The sequence below is a fragment of the Artemia franciscana genome, chromosome 11, assembly GCF_032884065.1.
Source record: "Artemia franciscana chromosome 11, ASM3288406v1, whole genome shotgun sequence".
Taxonomy (NCBI): Eukaryota; Metazoa; Arthropoda; class Branchiopoda; order Anostraca; family Artemiidae; genus Artemia; species Artemia franciscana.
Window position 1 is genome coordinate 571806 of NC_088873.1, and position 17976 is coordinate 589781.

Here is a 17976-nt window from a genome sequence, read left to right on the forward strand (position 1 = left end):
TTTAACCTTTCCTGAGGTGCAACACATTCCCATTGTTTCACCATTAAATTTCAAGGCCTTGCAATAGGGACAAATTTTAGACATAGTCCCGATTTGAACACATCTACTCAAGTGATAATCATCGACTGGGCTGTACCTGAATGCCAGGCAAAAATTTTCAGGTAGCTCTTGTGATTCCTCCGCACGCTTTCTTTTGGTGATTTCTCTTTGAGACGCAAGCCTGTTTTCACGCTGTTGTTGTGATTACTCGGCACGCTTTCTTTTCATACTTTCTTTGTTAGCTGCAAGCCCGTTTTCACGCTGTTGTTGTGATTCCTCGGCACGCTTTCTTTTCTTACTTTCTGTATTAGCCGCAAGCCTTTTGGCATGAACTCTTTGAGCAGCTTCCTTGGCTGTTTCTTCTGCCATTGTAGGTTCTTCTCTCTTTTGGGCGCGAAGCCTGTTTTCACGCTGTTGTTGTGATTCTTCAGCACGCTTTCTTTTCATACTTTCTTTATTAGCCTTAAGGCTGTTTTCACGCTGTTGTTGTGATTCCTCGGCACTCTTTCTTTTCTTACTTTCTCTATTAGCCGCAAGCCTTTTGACATGAACTCTTTGAGCAGGTTCCTTGGCTGTTTCTTCTGCCATTGTAGGTTCTTCTGTCATTTTAAGATGACAAACATGACGTCAGTCGACAAACAACTTCATGACGACATAATGCTCAATCCTTATAATGACGTCAGTCGACAAACATGACGTCAGTCGACACACAGACACGACGTCAGTCAACAAACAAACAACTTATTTATATATATATATATAGATGATAGATACAGAGCGGGTTATAAATTTCCTTTAAGTTAGATGGCAGCTTTAATGAAAGTCCAGATACAAAAAATAAGACCATTTAAAAAAAATCACAACACAAAAAAAATAAAAAAGACTAGATAGTAAATTCACTGGGTTTTCTGAATTACCACGCATGGTAGGCAAAAGTCATCTTTATCTAGCAGGGCACCCAGTTACGTAGAATGCACCAGTAGACTTATCTCCAATGTTTAAGTAAGGTCTATCCACTGGACAAGATTGAAAAGTATTTTCCAGTCTCTCACTAAAAAGAAAAATCATATATGGGTTTACATACTTCTACGGGCATTTAAATATGTGTCACTAATAGTCGTCTGAGTGCCCTGAGTCGTCTGAGTCGTCTGAGGCATGTCGGTACGGGTAAGGCACAGACAGGGCCGTTGATACTCAATAATTTACACTCGAAACAAATTTTTTTCCTGCCCTGTCTCTTCCTACTGTTTTGTACCGATATGGCACAAATGCAGATGAATAATCTAGGTACAAACCCCCCTTCTCAAATGTATTCACAGCAGATCCCTTTCAGTTTTCATTTTGATGGAAAAATGGAATCATAACACTTATAAAATACAGACTATAAGGAAGTAAGTAAGCTTTATTGCGCTAAGAGCGATAGGGCCATGACAATACAAAGCAAAAAATAAAATTTACTTTTAAATAATTGATGCAACACAATATAATTTAAACATTACATAACACAAACCAAAAAAAAAAACATTCATCCCTCATTATATTCACCAGCCACATCTCATCAAGCCTATACTTTCAATATACTTCAATTCTCAACTCAATCAATTCTTCAAACTCTTACATTACTCGACCAAAACTCTAATCCATACTTCCACGCGTCGGGCAAAAGTAAGGAACATTTTGTCCTTGCCTTATCCCTAAATACCCCCTTGTTCCAAGTGGTAAACTATTCTCCCTTTATTCAATTTAATACTTCAATTCATCCTTTTTTAGATCTATTTGAAACAAAACCTCTTCACCCATGCCTCCTTCACTGACGCGTAGAGGCACAGGGATTTAGAAAGTATTCTTTCATACTGTCAAACCCGTACCTCTTGATCTCATAAAATATTACCTATCATCTTTGCAACTTCTTTATCTACACCTAATCCATTATTCAACATTTCCACCGCTCCACCATCTTGTAAAATCCTTCTTACCTGGTATGGCCATGCACTTGGAGATTTATCTCTAAGAGCTTCTAAATGAGCAGATTTAAGTAGCCGTATTCGTGGCATCTTTACTATGCGCCTGCAGTACTTAAGCATATCCACCAGTCTACATCTCTTTAACGAAATAATCCCTAAAGTTCTTCTCTAACTACTAAATTATTCATATTTCCATATACACCTAATTATCTCTTATAATATCCCAGTTGCATTTTTTTGTAATCCCCTGACTTGCGACAGATAAAGGATCACGGCTACCACCTTTTCCTAAAAGCTTTTTCTATATTCTAAAATTTTTTATATCCCTTATCTGGCTGCTTAAAATTAAATTCGAAAACCTCCTACTCATTTTCTCATTCCATCTTGTGAACCAACTAAATAATTTACTGTAGGCCTTAAACGCTACCCTTAAATATTTCCATTCATCCTTAGCTTAGAACTCTTTACCTCCAGAAGTAGGTGTATATTTCTTACTAAATCAACAACCTTTTCTAAATATTACAACTACTGTTTTCAAATATTCAATTCAAGTTTCTTGCTAAATAAAAGTTTTTGTCATAAATTCAACAGCTTCTGTAACTTCTGACCTAAACTAAACTTAAAACTAAACTAAACTACTTAACTAAACTAAACTTAAACAAAACGCTTACCATCCAACTAAAACTTTATCATCTGGAAGGAAGAGCTTGCATAACCTTGACACATCCAATGTCAACATTATAGCTCCCTTCTCATCCATACATTTTCTAGGCTGTTTATATAAATACTAAATAACTTAGACGATACGGTACATCCCTGATTTGCTCCTGTCTTATATTGTGCTATCGTAGACAAATTCCTAAGAACCCTAACCACTAATCTGAATGCCCTATAAATTTCTACCTAAATAGGTACAAAAACTATTGGAAGACCTGCTTTAAATAGACTCTCCGTAAGTAGCACTATACCTTAATTTTCGAACGCACCTTTCAAGTTCACAAATGCTGCCCACAAATGAGATTTCCTGGTTTCCTATTGATTTACTGTTCCGTTGTGCGTGTAACTGAACCACCGTATAACCAAACTCTGAGCAACTGAGCCTCTTTGACTGAATCACCGTGCAACTGAACTACCGTGCAACTGAACCTTCGTGTAACTGAACAACAGTGCAGCTGAGCCCCATTTAACTGAACCCTCGTGCATCTGAATCGCCGTGCAACTCAACCCCATTGAACTGAACCCCCTGTGTGGCTAAACCCCCTTGTAAAAGAGTCCCGTGTAACTGAACACCCAGTGTAACTAAACCCCCGTATAACTGAGACCCCGTGCAACTATTCCCCGTGTAACTGAACCACCATGCAATTGAACCCCACACAACAGAACCACCATGTAGCTGAAGCCTCTTACAACTTAACCCTCGTATAACTGAACCCTCGTGCAATTGAACCACCGAACTCAGTTTTTCAGTATTCTAAAAATATGTGGCAATATCATTGGGTAAAACGCAAGTTTGAATATTTACATGTTCAACCTTGTTCCAATTTTTTGTTTTTGACAGTCATGATATAAACAACTGTCAAGATCATTAATAAAAAAGGTCTGTTTTATTTTCACAAAAAAAAGATGTCACAAACCATTGAAGCAGATTTATTTCTCTTTTTTTCAGATGAATCAGACCTTTCTGAATGATGAGCAATAAACTTATGCGCTGAAAATATTTGAACTTTTTGAATCTATAGATGGATTTGGGGAGATTACAACTAAAAAGGAGATGGAAAGGGGACTAGCTGCACTTCAGCCTTTTTTCGACATACCCTCAACATGCCCTGAAAGTTTAAAATTCATACCCTCAGGTTTATACCCTCAGCTGTTCTTGATACATTGCAGATACGTCTTCTTGAAAAACTGGATACACATAATTCCTTTTGATTTAGTCGAAGACGCTTCTCAACATTTCCCGAACAATATGACGACCAATACCATCTGCCATTGTAGATATTGCTGGTATTTCCTTTTTGCAGCACATAAAGGCGAAATGTTTTTTGATTGTGTTTGGCTTTTTTCTTGACATTTCGTGAAAGTTTAACCTTAGTATTCCATGTTTTTTTTATTCCTAGGTTCAAACTTGCCATTTTTTGTTGAAAAAAAATTATATGTTAACAATAGGCAACTTGCTTAACTTACAGCCCTTGCACCAGGGGCTGAGGGCTGTGAAACCTCGAGGCTTAGCTATTTAACCTTTGAACTGGTTTAAATAAAATGGCTATCTCAAAATTTAGACCGGGATACATTTGGCGAAAAACAAAGGTAGGCTGGAAGCCCTCTGATCATTTTTGACCATTAAAAAGTGCACTGGAACTTTTTATTTCGAATCGAAAGAGCCCCCTCCAAAGTTCACACAAAAATATTTCCCCTAAAAACCTTATGCCGTAACAATGAGTACTAGCTCAACTTGCAGCCCATTCCCTGGGAGCTGCTGGTGGTGTTTTCAAACAGTTCGTGGTAACGAACTGTAGTAAGGAGCGACCCGGCTCAATAGTAAACAAAACTCTAAAAATCAGAATTTTGATGCTAAAAGATACATCAAAAGAATCAAATTTTCATGCTGATTTTAAAAACATAAGTTTCATCAAATTCAATCTTTGTCATCAAAAGCTACGAGCCTGAGAAAATTTAACTTATTTTAGAAAATAGGGGAAACACTCCCTAAACGTCATAGACTCTTAACGAAAATCCCACCATCGCAATCAGCGTATAAGAGAACCCTATAGCAAAAATTTAAAGCTCCTATCTACAAAAATGTGGAAATTCATATTTTTTGCCAGAAGACAGATCACGGGTGCGTGTTTATTGGTTTTTTTTTGTTTTTTTTTCCAGGGGTCATCGTATCGACCAAGTGGTCCTAGAATGTCGCAAGAGGGCTCATTCTAATGGAAATGAAAAGTTCTAGTGCCCTTTTTAAGTGACCAAAAAATTGGAGGGCACCTAGGCCCCCTTCCACGCTCTTTTTTCCTATAGTCAACGGATCAAAATTTTGAGATAGCCATTTTGTTCCGCATAGTCGAAAACTATAGTAACTATGTCTGTGGGGATGACTTACTCCCCCACAGTCCCTGGGGGAGGGGCTGCAAGTTACAAACTTTGACCAGTGTTTACATACAGTAATGGTTATTGGGAAGTGTACAGACGTTTCCAGGAGGATTCTTTTGGTTTGGGGAGTTTGGTTGAGGGGATGGGGCTATGTGGAAGTATCTTTCCTTGGAGGAATATGTCATGGGGGAAGAGAAACTCAATGAAAAGGGCGATGATTTTCTAGCATTACTATAAAAAAACAATGAAAAAATAAACATGAAAAAGTTTTTTCAACTGAAAGTAAGGAGTAGCATTAAAACTTACAACGAACAGAGATTATTAAGCAAATGAGGGGTTCTAAAAATACTTTAGCATAAAGAGCGAGGTATTTAGGAGGAGATAAATACATCACTCTTTATGCTAAAGTATTTTTAGTTATTTCAACTACTTATTCTACGGCCTTTCTGATTCAGGGGTCATTCTTAAAGAACTGGGACAAAACTTATTAACGATGCATGTGGGAAAACTACTTATTCCCCGGCCTTTCTGATTCAGGGGTCATTCTTAAAGAATTGGGACAAAACTTTAGATTTAGTATAAAGAGCGAGGTATTAACGAGCGTAAAGAGCGGGGGATTGCGGAGGGGAAAACCCATTTCATATACGGAGTAATTTCTGTTCGTTTTAAGTTCTAATGTCGCTCCTTACTTTCAGTTAAAAACTAGTTTTTTTTAATTAATTAATCCCAGAGGCCTGGTTATTTGACCTTCGACTATGTTGAACAAAATGATTTTCTTTTAATTTAGGATCGGATGCAAGTGGGAAAACTACTTATTCTACGGCCTTTCTGATTCAGGGGTCATTCTTAAAGAATTGGGACAAAACTTAAGATTTAGTATAAAGAGCGAGGTATTAACGAGGGGACAAACCCCATCATATACATAATAATAATATAAGAATATAAAAGTTTTTTACATAAGTTAATTCTTAAGTTACGTATATTTTTTATTAATAAAAACGTTCGTTAAAAATTAAAAGTTCTAGTTGCATTTTTAAGTAACCGAAAAATTGGAGGGCAACTACGCCTCCTTCCCCACTCCTTATTTCTCAAAATCGTCTGATCAAAATTAAGAGAAAGCCATTTAGCCAAAAAGAGAATTAGTATGCAAATTTCATTTTCATAATTTATGTGTGGAGAGCCAAAATCAAACATGCATTAAATAAAAAACGTTCAGAAATTAAATAAAAAAAACTAGTTTTTTTTAACTGCAAGTAAGGAGCGACATTAACACTTAAAACGAACAGAAATTACACCGTATATGAAATGGGTTTTCCCCTCCGCAATCCCTTGCTCTTTACGCTAAATTTTGACTCTTTGCCACAATTCTAATTTTTAAAACGATTAAAAACTTTAGCGTAAAGAGCGAGGGATTGCGGAGGGGAAACCCATTTCATATACGGAGTAATTTCTGTTCGTTTTAAATTTTAATGTCGCTCCTTACTTTCAGTTAAAAACTATTTTTTTTATTAATTAATCCCAGAGACCTGGTTATTTAGCCTTAGACTATGTTGAACAAAATGATTTTCTTTTAATTTAGGATCGGATGCATGTGGGAAAAAATGGCAGTTAAAAAGAGAAGGCTGATTGTCCTTTACTTTTACCTTTAATTTTTTTTACCTTTTACTTACTTTTGATTCTTCAAAATTGAACATTCGATTTCCAATCGAATGAGCCTCCTCCAAAGTTTGTATGACCATCCCTTTTGTAAGAGCCTTATGGTTCTTACAGAAGTTTAACAATGGTTTGAAAGTTTTGATGTCAATTTTAAGAGCCAAAGAAGGTTGGAGGGCAACTAGCCCCCCCCCATCATTTCCCCAAATGCATGCAATAAAAATATTTAAGATGACCATTTTGTTCAGCATTGTTGAAAGGTCCAGTAATTATGTCTTTAGAAATGCCCAGCTCTCCAAGCCCTTTGGGTAATAGCCATAAGTTAGGCAATGGTCCACTATTTACACATGTTATTGAGCATGTTTGACCTGTACTTTTGAAAAAGACGAAGGGTAAGACGACGGTGAGTTTTTTAGAGAATGTTGAGAGGACTGTTGAACTAAATTGAAACACGAATGTCTGATGCCAGAGCAACTAGAAATTCAAACGCTGTTCATAAAATCAGTCTGAAATCGCGAGACCTTTTTGTTACCTAAATTTTCAAAGATTTCATGTTCAAAAATTTTCAACACAGGTTTTATTGCTCATCGTCCAAGAAAGGTCTGATTCATCTAAGAAAAAAAAAAATCAAACCAAAAGTTTCCAAGCACAAAGCGAACATAGCTTTTGTCTGGGATCTCCACCAAAGTAGGAACGATAACCAACTAGGAACGGAAAAAACAATACAAAATGAAAATAACAAAACAACCAAAGGAACCAAAAAAAAACTATTACAGTGTGTGGACAGTGGAAGTCGGCGTTTACCCCCCCCCCCCACGGAAAACACCCCTGAGGAAAATACCCCCAACATAAGTATACCCCGCCCCCTGTTAAAAATACCCCCCCCCCGAAAAATAACTGTTGCAGTTGGTTGGTCTCCAATCACTTTCGACTTACAAAAAAAGACTAGAACTGCCTGGGGATTTCTACCTCAATCCTCCTCTCGCGATAAATGGAGTTCTGTTGCCTGGTGGTTCTGTTCCACGGTGGTTCAGTTACTTGGGTTCTGTTGCTTGGGGTTCAGTCACATGGTAGCTCACTTGCAATATAACCTACAGTTCCATATCCTTCCTTTAAACCTCCTTAAAATTTACTAAGCACCTCTTTCCAACACAACCATTCATTCAACCTAGTATTTACTACCTTACAAAATAATTTTGCTAAACTATTACTTATGTGGATACCTCTGTATTTACCATGGTCACCCTTATCTCCTTTCTTATATAATGGAACCACCACCGACCTAGTCCTCTTCTGCGACCAATTTCATAGGCCGTAAGTAAAAAAATGTGAAGAATAATGATGCGATTTGAAGCAAATATGCTCTTCCCTGTTTCCACATTAATGGTGGTATACCATCAGGACCACGTGCCAATTTTCCTTTCATCTTGTTCAATAAAGTCCATACTTTCTTTGGATTCACTGAGTGTATTAAGCCATAAGCCGCTTCTTGCAAGAGCAGACTAATTTTACTGCTAAGTTGGTCTGAATATTGTTCTAGCTGTCTACTCCGCCTCTCCTTCTTTTCTAAATATTGTGGCCGCGGAGCTGCTGGAGGGCAAAACACCTCTTAATACGGCCGTATTACTCCCTTATTTCCCTGCGAAAATAATTTCTTATCCTTAAATGTAAACTGCTTTAGCATTTCTAAATTGTTTTCATCTCTTTTTCCATTTTCTTCGTCTTCACCAACTTGTATATTCTTTACGAGGTCTACGGTATACTAACCATCGATCTCCATTAGGGAACGATTGTTGTTGAATATTCCATGCTACAATTACTTTCCTTCTTTCAGTATTAGATCCATGATATTAAAAAATTCATAGTTCTTTTTCTGTCTTTTACCATTTCTATTTTTACCATTTTATTGTACCATTTTTTATTTTACCATTTGCTGGCTTACCATTTCTAAATTATTCTCTTATCTTTTTCCACTTTCTTCGTCTTCACCAACTTGTCTATTCTTTACGAGGTCTATGGTATACTAACCACCGATCTCCATCAGGGAACGATTGTTGTTGAACATTCTATGATGCAACAATTACTTTCCTTCTTTTAGTGTTAGATTCCTGATATTAAAACGATTCTTAGTTCTTTTTCTGTCTTTTTATCCATGCTCTTTAGGGTAACCTTCTTCAGTACTGCGCATATATAATATATACGTTTATCAATTTTACCCTTCTGTCTATTTCATTACATTTCTCCAACTCCTCTTATATCCTTTTTACACTAATAAATGTTAGATATCTCTTTTCTTCTACATCCCGTACTATTAACCAAGACAAAATCCCTAAGCTTTCATCTTCATTATTTATTGTAACTCCTTTTTTACTATTTCTAAATTTCCTATATACTATTATTTTTAACTTGAGTTAAATGAAATACCTTGAAATTCTAACGTAAATATTTTGAAAAAACAAAATGGCACTGGTTAGTTTAGAGGCTCAGAACCATAGATTTTTTTTCTCAGTTGTTCAATTCAGAGGAGAGCTGTCTACCCAGTGCCAAAGAAAGGCCCTTTTTTGCTGTAATACTGCATTATCTTTTTTTAAGGTTTTGGTTCTACAGCCTGGTCTTAAAGCTTGATCAAATGCATAAATTAGCATCTTCATAATCATTAAATGTATCTATTTTTTATATTTAGAGCTTTAATTCTAGACCATAAGACGATTTTATTATAGCTTCAAGTGCATGCCACGTGGCTGTAATTATTGAAGCAGTTATGTATTCCCTATCTACACCAGACAAAACCCAAACAAGTGTGGTTATTGAATCTTTAGTAACTGTAGATTATCCCTTATGACCCACCCTACTCATTGAAATATCCTTACCTTCTTTAATCATTGCTTTAGGCCTAGACCCCCTAGTAAAGAGGAAGTGTCTGATCCCAAGCTATATCCAATCGTTTAACGACATGGAAGAACGGGCAAAGTTTTGTTCCTGCTTCTTTGCAGGAACAAAATTTACGCATATCGTTTATTGTTTAATAAAGTCAAGTCAAGAAAAAAAAACTTTGAATTTCCGTTCAAGTCAGCCCTCTCTCGATGTTCTAGAATAATTGGCTCGAACGATCACCCATGTGGGAAAAAAGAAATAAACACGCATTCGTGACCTTTCTTCTGGCAAAAAAAAATACTAAGCTCCATATTCTTGCAGATATCAGCTTGAAACTTCTGCAATACGGTGCCTGATACAATACGGTGATACAATACGGTGCCTGATACAATAAGGTCCCTGATACGCTGAATTTGATGCTGGGATTCTCGTTAAGATTTTTTGACTTTTAAGCTGTGTTTCCTCCCTTTTTCGAACATCTGGCAAGTTTTCTCAGACTCGTCGCCTTTGATGGGGAATAGTAAGCTGAACGAATCTTTTATATTTAGAATTAGCATAATAAGCCAATTTTGTTGAATAATCTATTGAAATCAAAATTCCATTTTTAGAGTTTTTGTTACTAATGAGCCCAGTCACTCTTTACTTACAGTTAGTTATTATGAACTATTTAATTATAATTCTGAAGTACTAGCATAGTTACTTCAGATATTTTTTTTCTAACTTGCTTCATTTTTCATATCGAATTGACCTTATGCATTTTTACTTAGTACCATTTTTTACTCTTTCTATATTTGAGCTTTATGACTGGGGAAAAGACAAACTAAGGCATGTCGCCGGTTCAGTAAGAGTTTTTTGTAATAAAATGGATTGGAATATCGATTAGATGCGTGAATAAATTAAATAAAAAAAACTGATTTTTTTAAAAATGAAAGTAGGGAGCAACATTAAAACATAAAACGAACAGAAATTATTCCGTGTATGAAAGGGGCTTTTCCTCCTCAACGCCTAGCTCTTTACGCTAAAGTTTGACTCTTTCTCTTAACTCCACTTTTTAAAACAGTAAGAAACTTTAGCGTAAAGAGCGGGGCGTTGAGGAGGAAAAGCCCCTTTTATATAAGGAATAATGTTTTTTTATTATATTTTTTTTATCTTAATGCTTATAGTTTTTTTTGCAGATATTTACCAATGAGAATAATAATTAATTGAGCTCATCACCTATTTTTTTTTTTTTTTTTTTTTTTTTGCAGGATGAAATGTTTGATCCTAAAAGTTTTTTCTTGCCAGAGAAAATGTTTCAGGATAAAAAGCGAGCTTTAAAAATAATTTTTTTAGGGGGAAATTTAACTTTTAGGTTATTTTTTTTCCTTTTGCAGAACCATACGTTTGATGGCCGATTAATGGCCTCAAAAGTTTTTTTGAAGTTCACCTGTTTGGATAATAGTAGATTTAAAAAAATAACTTTTTCGGTATAGCCATGGGCTTCAGGCTGATAATAAACCGCCGAAAAGATTCTTTTAACCCAGAAACTTACCTTTCAGGATAATAATCAAGCTCGGAAACAGTGACACTTTCTATAAATAGCTCTTTGTTGCAAAAAAGCGTACAAATGGTTCCAGGCTTAAAAAAATCGGCGTCATAATTCCAGTAAACCTCAACTCTTTGAATTTTACCAACATCAATCGTGGAAGTTAACAAAAACGTCCGAGTATCAGTATGATAAAATTTTTCACTTCCACTGAAAAAAAGAAAATAATATATCAGAATGAAATTAAGAAACTTTTTTAAAACCAATAGGACACAGCCGATTTTATGCCAAAAAATCATATATTATTTAAACTACTGTTTCAGTAAAGATTTTCACTCAAAACCCTTAAGATGTCATTTCTCAACCCTTTCAGCATCATAACTTCCTCCCCAAAAGAGGTCAAAAGTGGAGTCAAATGTACCTCAACCCTCTTATGCTAAATGAGAATCTAAATTTAAAAAGGAGCTTTACTAGAGTAAGAGATAAGCTAGCCCGTTCTGTAACGTTTTCGACGGGTTTTATCCGTTTTATTGACCCCCATTGACGTCATTTTCATTGACGTCCCAACCGTGCTAAAATCTCATAACTCCCTTTCTTTTTAGTTTACTATTAAGAGCCTTTGGAATTTTTTAAACCACGTTGTCATCACTTTTACCCATGCTGCTTTAAATTAACTACCATATATGAAGTAATACGTGTGTTACACGTAATACATGCAGGGCCGGATCCAGGAATTTTTCCGGGGTGTGTTTTACACCAGGTCTTTTATTCGGGGGCGGAAGATATACACAAAAACTCATAAAATTTGTTTATATCCATTTTTGTTACGTTTTTACGAGTAAGACAAACATTTCGGTGAGGGGGGTTTCAATCCCCCTAGCTCCCTTACAGCCTTGAATACCTGCATCATCGTACATATGGAGATGCAGTTTTTAAAAAAATCTATTTTATTTTTAATGGTATGTTTTGGTAGGCAAAACAAGTATACAGATATAGCAATTAACTTTCAAATAGGCCCCTAAAAATTTATCTTGGGTATTTCAGCGCCCCCTATCGGTTACAGAAAAGAATGGAAAGAATTAGAAAGGGAGACAAGTCACTGCCTCCCATGTGATATAGTTGTTTTCATTCTTGGTTAAGAAAGGGGATTAGAATATCCCTATTTAGAGGTTTCCGCTGTATAATTTCAATGATGCATATTTCATTCGGATCCGCAACTATTTTTGTAGGGTCTTAGGAATTTTTTTTGAAAGTCTCATAAACCTATTTTTTATACCAACCAATTTCAATAAGTCCAGGCCTAATCAAAAGAATTATTGTCATTTCTGAATCAGGTTCGAACGGTGACCGTTCTTAACTTGACAATTGTTTTCAAAACGCGCTTTAATTACTTTTTTTTTACTCCTTATTTCGATTACTGTGGGTTATGATTCGTTTTTCACTAGGTTGCCCCTGAAAAGGCAACCACAAGGCCGTATCCAGGAGGGATGTTTGGGGGTTTGAGTCCTCAACGCGAAATGTTTGTCTGACTCGCAAAAACGTAACAAAAAGGAATATAAACAAATTTTTGATGCATTTTAAAAGAATTTTTGTACCCCCCCCCGCCAAAAAAATGGATATAACCCTGGTCAACCGTAATATAATTAATAAATAAAGCGTTTTGTCTTTTCTGACCATCTGCAATTTTTACGGGGGTCAAGATGTCATGACTGTTCGCTAGAGAAAAGATAGTATGTAAAGAATGCTGCTTACAACAAGACAATCGTTCTGATGATCTTGACGGATTTTCAATATTATGAATACCTTTAATCTTTATCCTTTTCACCCACAATTGAATAGCCAGTGTCTAATTCCATTATTATCAAACAGTTCGTGGTAACGAACTGTAGTAAGGAGCGACCCGGCTCTGTAGTAACCAAAACTCTAAAAAATGGAATTTTGATACCAATACCTACATCAAAAGAATCACATTTTAATGCTGATTTTAAATATATAAGTTTAATCAAGTTTAGTCTTACCCATCAAAAGTTACGAGCCTGAGAAAATTTGCGTTATTTTAGAAAATAGGGGGAAACGCCCCCTAGAAGTCTTAGAATCTTAACGAAAATCACACCATCAGATTCCGCGTATCAGAGAACCCTACTGTAGAAGTTTCAAGCTTCTATCTACAAAAATGTGGAATTTTGTATTTTTTGCCAGAAGGCAGATCACGGATGCGTGTTTATTTGTTTTTTTGTTTTTTTTTTTTGTTTTTTTTTTCTTTTTCCCAGGGGTGATCGTATCGACCCAGTTGTCCTAGAATGTTGCAAGAGGGCTCATTCTAACGGAAATGAAAAGTTCTAGTGCCCTTTTTAAGTGACCAAAAAAATTGGAGGGCACCTAGGCCCCCTCCCACGCTAATTATTTTACCGAAGTCAACGGATCGAAATTCTGAGATAGCCATTTTATTCAGCGTAGTCGAAAAACCTTATAACTATGTCTTTGGGGACGACTTACTCCCCCACAGTCCCCATGGGAGGGGCAACAAGTTACACCAATGCTTACATATAGTAATGGTTATTGGGAAGTGTACAGGCGTTTTCAGGAGGATTTTTTTGGTTGGGGGAGGGGTTGAGAAGAGGGGGATATGCTGGGGGAACTTTCCATCGATAATTTGTCATGGGGGAAGAAAATCTCCATGAAGGGAGCGCAGGATTTAATAGCATTATTTAAAAACACAATGAAAAAATAAATATGAAAAAGTTCTTTGAGCTGGAAGTAAGGAACAGCATTAAAACTTAAAACAAACAGAAACTATTACCCATTTGAGGGGCTCATCTCCTCCTAATACCTCGCTCTTTACGTTAAAGTATTTTTAGTAATTTCAACTATTTATTCTACGGCTTTTGTGATTCTGGGGTCATTCTTAATGAATTGGGACAAAATTTAAGCTTTAGTGTAAAGAGCGAGGATCTGACAAGGGGGCGAACCCCCTCATATATGTAATAAAAATATGAGAATACAAAAGTTCTTTACGTAAGGTAATTTATAAGTTACGTAAATCTTTTACTAATAAAAATATTCGTAAAAAATTAAAAGTTCTAGTTGCCTTTTTAATTGACCAAAAAATCGGAGGGCAACTAGGCTTCCTCCCCCGCTCTTTTTTTCTCAAAATCATTCGATCAAAATTATGAGAAAGCTATTTAGCCAAAAAAAAAAAATAAAATTCAAATTTCGTTTTAATTATTCCTCTGCGGAGAGCCAAAATCAAAACATGCATTGATTCAAAAACGTTCAGAAATTAAATAGAAAAAAACAAGTTTTTTTAACTGAAAGTAAGGAGCGACATTAAAACTTAAAACGAACAGAAATTACTTCGTATATGAAAGAGGCTGCTTCCTCATCAACGCCCCGCTCTTTACGCTAAAGTTTTTTACTGTTTTAAAAAGAAGAATTGAGAGACAGAGTCAAACTTTAGCGTAAAGAGCGGGGCGTTGATGAGGAAGCAGCCTCTTTCATATACGAAGTAATTTCTGTTCGTGTTTTAATGTCGCTCCTTACTTTCAGTTAAAAAAACTTGTTTTTTTTTATTTAATTTTTATATGGAATTATTTATGTTCTAATAAACTTTCTCGCAATATTTTGTGATGACTAATCTGAAGTTAGAGCTCCTTGAAAAAAAAGTATAAACCAACTTCTGACCAAATTTGTTCGAAAAAATATACAAATTTTGCATTTAGGCATGTAGAAGTTCCTCAAACTTCTGGTATTGGGTCTTGAACCGAATGGGTTTACTTTGAGAACAGACTGTGTAGTGTGAATCAATTAAGCGCCACTTTTTATGTGTGTTCTGCTTCTTCTTTCAGTTTTTCTCTACAGTGATCTTTTAGAAACATCGCGTAAATTTTTTTTGCAAATATCATGGCTAATAAGCTAAAGGTGATATCTGACGTTTTCAGACATCTTGGTTAATTGCCAATAAAACTACTTGCTAAGCTGTCCTCAAAGGGGGGCACCAGAATAGCGTTGATAAGAAGGATAAAAGTTTGTTTAAAAATATATTGCCCTGCTGTTCCTCCCATTGCCACTGCTGGAATTTACCTTTTCATGATTTTGGCGAAGAAATTTTGTATATTGAGTTCAATTTTATCAGATGCAGCCCAAAACAAACTTGTTGCAAGTTTCGCCACGACACGCATGATGCGTCCAAATAGGACAAAAGTAATCTTAATGCCTATAGAGATATTTTCACTATGCCAGTATAAAAAGCTAAAAGATCTACTAGAAATAGTTGCGTTGACACTCATTTGAACATTTTATAAAAAAAAACTTCAGTCTGTAATAAAAAAATAATAATAATAAAGGGGGAACAAGTTCCAGCTGCGCAGATTCAAAGAAATGTAAAGGTTGGAAATAATTTCGTTTGTTTTTTAAATGAAGATAGAAATAAAAGAACTTTTCAAAGATACTATTGCAGTTTTGTCTATTCTTTTGATTGTTTCTAAAAAACCGAAAAAAGATTTGCCTTATTATTGGCTAGTCAGGCAGACACAAAGGAAAAATTTAGGCAAGTGGCCCCCACCAAGTTTAGTTTGTGTAATTTCCTCTCCAGTATCTACTGTTTTCTGTATAATTAGCCTTTTTTTGAAGTTATCCACAGGGACATTTCCAAGGGGAGATCCTATATTAATAAATTTTTGCCAAATTTCCTGGGTGCCAAGAAAAGCTTTTTTTATTATTCCCCCCGTCCCTGACAAAAATTCGCTGTTTGTGCGTAGTTGTGTTTCATTGAAGATTTAAATTTTGTTTCATTTGTATTAAAAAAAGCATAAAGTTGGGTTAGTATATATTAGAAAATATTAAAGGCCTCCAATTCAGCGGTAAGGGTACAGTTGTTCTATAGATTTTGAAAAATACTCTTTTAGGTAAAAAAGAACTTTTTTAGTATTTTCACCAGATTTTTCTAAATAATAGTGTTCCCTTTCCCGTTAAATTTGAAAAAATACCGTTGTTGAAAGCTTATGCATGACGTGACTGATATTTGCGTTCTTCCAGAAAAAAACGTTAAACCAAAGGATGAATAATGAACATACAAGGCGAATGATCTCCACAATTTCAAAATTAAGTTTTACTCACACAAATCTACAAGATTTTCAGACAGTCCTTCTATGTTTAATTGATTTTATTAGATATTAATCCAACAAAAGCATGCGGGCTTAGATTCTCATATAGGGACTTGAAACTGCGAAGGTATCAACTTTAATTGTATTTTAATGTGATCGAATACTTTGATTATTGGAAATTTAATGAGTTCTTTAATATTTTAATTTAATAAGCATCAATTGCCAAAGAGTTTTAAGTGTGATTTTCAATCAGAAAGATACCCCCTTATCCCTCCAGATGCCAACATATGCGTATGAATTTCCAATTTATCTTATGGTAAATTCGACTCCAAAAAGTAGATAGGTCTATGCTGGAAGTGAGCTGTGAAAGTGAGAGTGGTTAAAAGATGAAGCTAAAAGATATATAAAATAGCAACAAAATAAAAACTATTAGAAGATCTAATGAGGGTTTTAAGTAGCTCCTCTCTGCACCCATGGTTTGGATCTACTACCCCTCTCCAGTTCCTTGGATACAACCAATTCAAACAAAAATCTGAGGTTGAAAATATTTTGAACAAATATAATACTTCTAAAATAAAAGCCTCAATTGCAGTAACATAACATTGCCAGGCAGAATGTTCTAGTGTATTCCAAAGTCTAATCCTCCCCCTGTTTATCTTTAATATTAAATTTTGGATTGATCTCTACTGAGGGATCAATATTTTCCACTAACAAGGGGGGGGTAAATTATATGCTTTGGTTTTTCTTTATTATAAAGAGACAAAACTCTTCGAAGCATTTAGATTCAATTTCAAAATTCCTTAACTGTCTTCGCCTTTTCTGAACCTTACCAATGGGTGAAGATCTTTTGTCTATCCTTGGGGTTTCCCAGGGAGAACTGCACAACATTCTCAAAATAAAGAAATGCAGAAAGGAAGGTTAGGAGGGCAAATAAGTCGAAATTTTCCATGTTTTCATGCCGTTAGCCAATTCTTGACGACTATGAACAATTTAAGCCAATTCAAAATTGGGCTAATTTGTCCCCAAAAAAGCTTGCCTTTGGTGCCAACACTGCTTATCTTTTGAAAAGGCATCCCTAGCTTTGGTGTTCTTTATTCAATTTTTTCTCTGGCACTGTTTACCTCCTTCTCTTTATCTGTCTTCTTTTCCTTATTTCTCTCTCTCTCTCTCTCTCTCTCTCTCTCTCTCTCTCTATGTAGCATTAGGAAAAAATCCACCCCTTTAGAACCAAAGATAATTAAATATTTACCCAGGGGTAAGGTTAATGTCTCTGATTTGGTTGTATGTTCCAAATATTGATATTTTGAGCTTTCCATATACCCATTCTTCTGCGTCGTCGGTTTTTGTTAATTTCATGCTGATATGGTAATGACGCTCTGCAAGGAAATTATCTTAAGAATATTAACTACAAAAGTTGGAGTATCTGCGGATAACCGTATCCTGGTGAAAAAAAAGTTGTGAAGATGTTGTGAAAAGTTGTGAAATTACCTTAAGAATATTAACTACGAAAGTTGGAGTATCTGCGGATAACCGTATCCTGGTGAAAAAAAAGTTGAAAAAAATAGTAAAAAAATTGTTTATGAGCTAAATAAGTTTTCAACTGTCAAAGCCCAATGAATCTTGTTCATTGTGGGTTGTCTTCGACTGGTTTACCTCCCATGAATATTTAAGTGAAAGCAAGTGTTCCTCTTGTCAGTGTTTTGGGATCTGCACTCTTCCTTATTGACAT

General features: G+C 35.5%; 1 protein-coding gene across 2 annotated transcripts in view; it reads right to left on the bottom strand.

Annotated features, from left to right (window-relative positions):
• Window positions 1–828: 828 nt before the first annotated feature.
• The window catches only part of LOC136032652 (pancreatic triacylglycerol lipase-like), a 73137-nt gene continuing 55989 nt past the window's right edge, over window positions 829–17976 (bottom strand). For both annotated transcript variants that reach the window (XM_065712937.1, XM_065712936.1), the window contains exons 9-11: window positions 17497–17623; window positions 11152–11355; window positions 829–1090 (exon numbers count right to left, since the gene is read on the bottom strand). In XM_065712937.1, the coding sequence (XP_065569009.1) occupies window positions 982–1090; window positions 11152–11355; window positions 17497–17623 (440 nt within the window). In that variant the 3' untranslated portion in view covers window positions 829–981. The remainder of the gene's footprint in view (window positions 1091–11151; window positions 11356–17496; window positions 17624–17976) is intronic.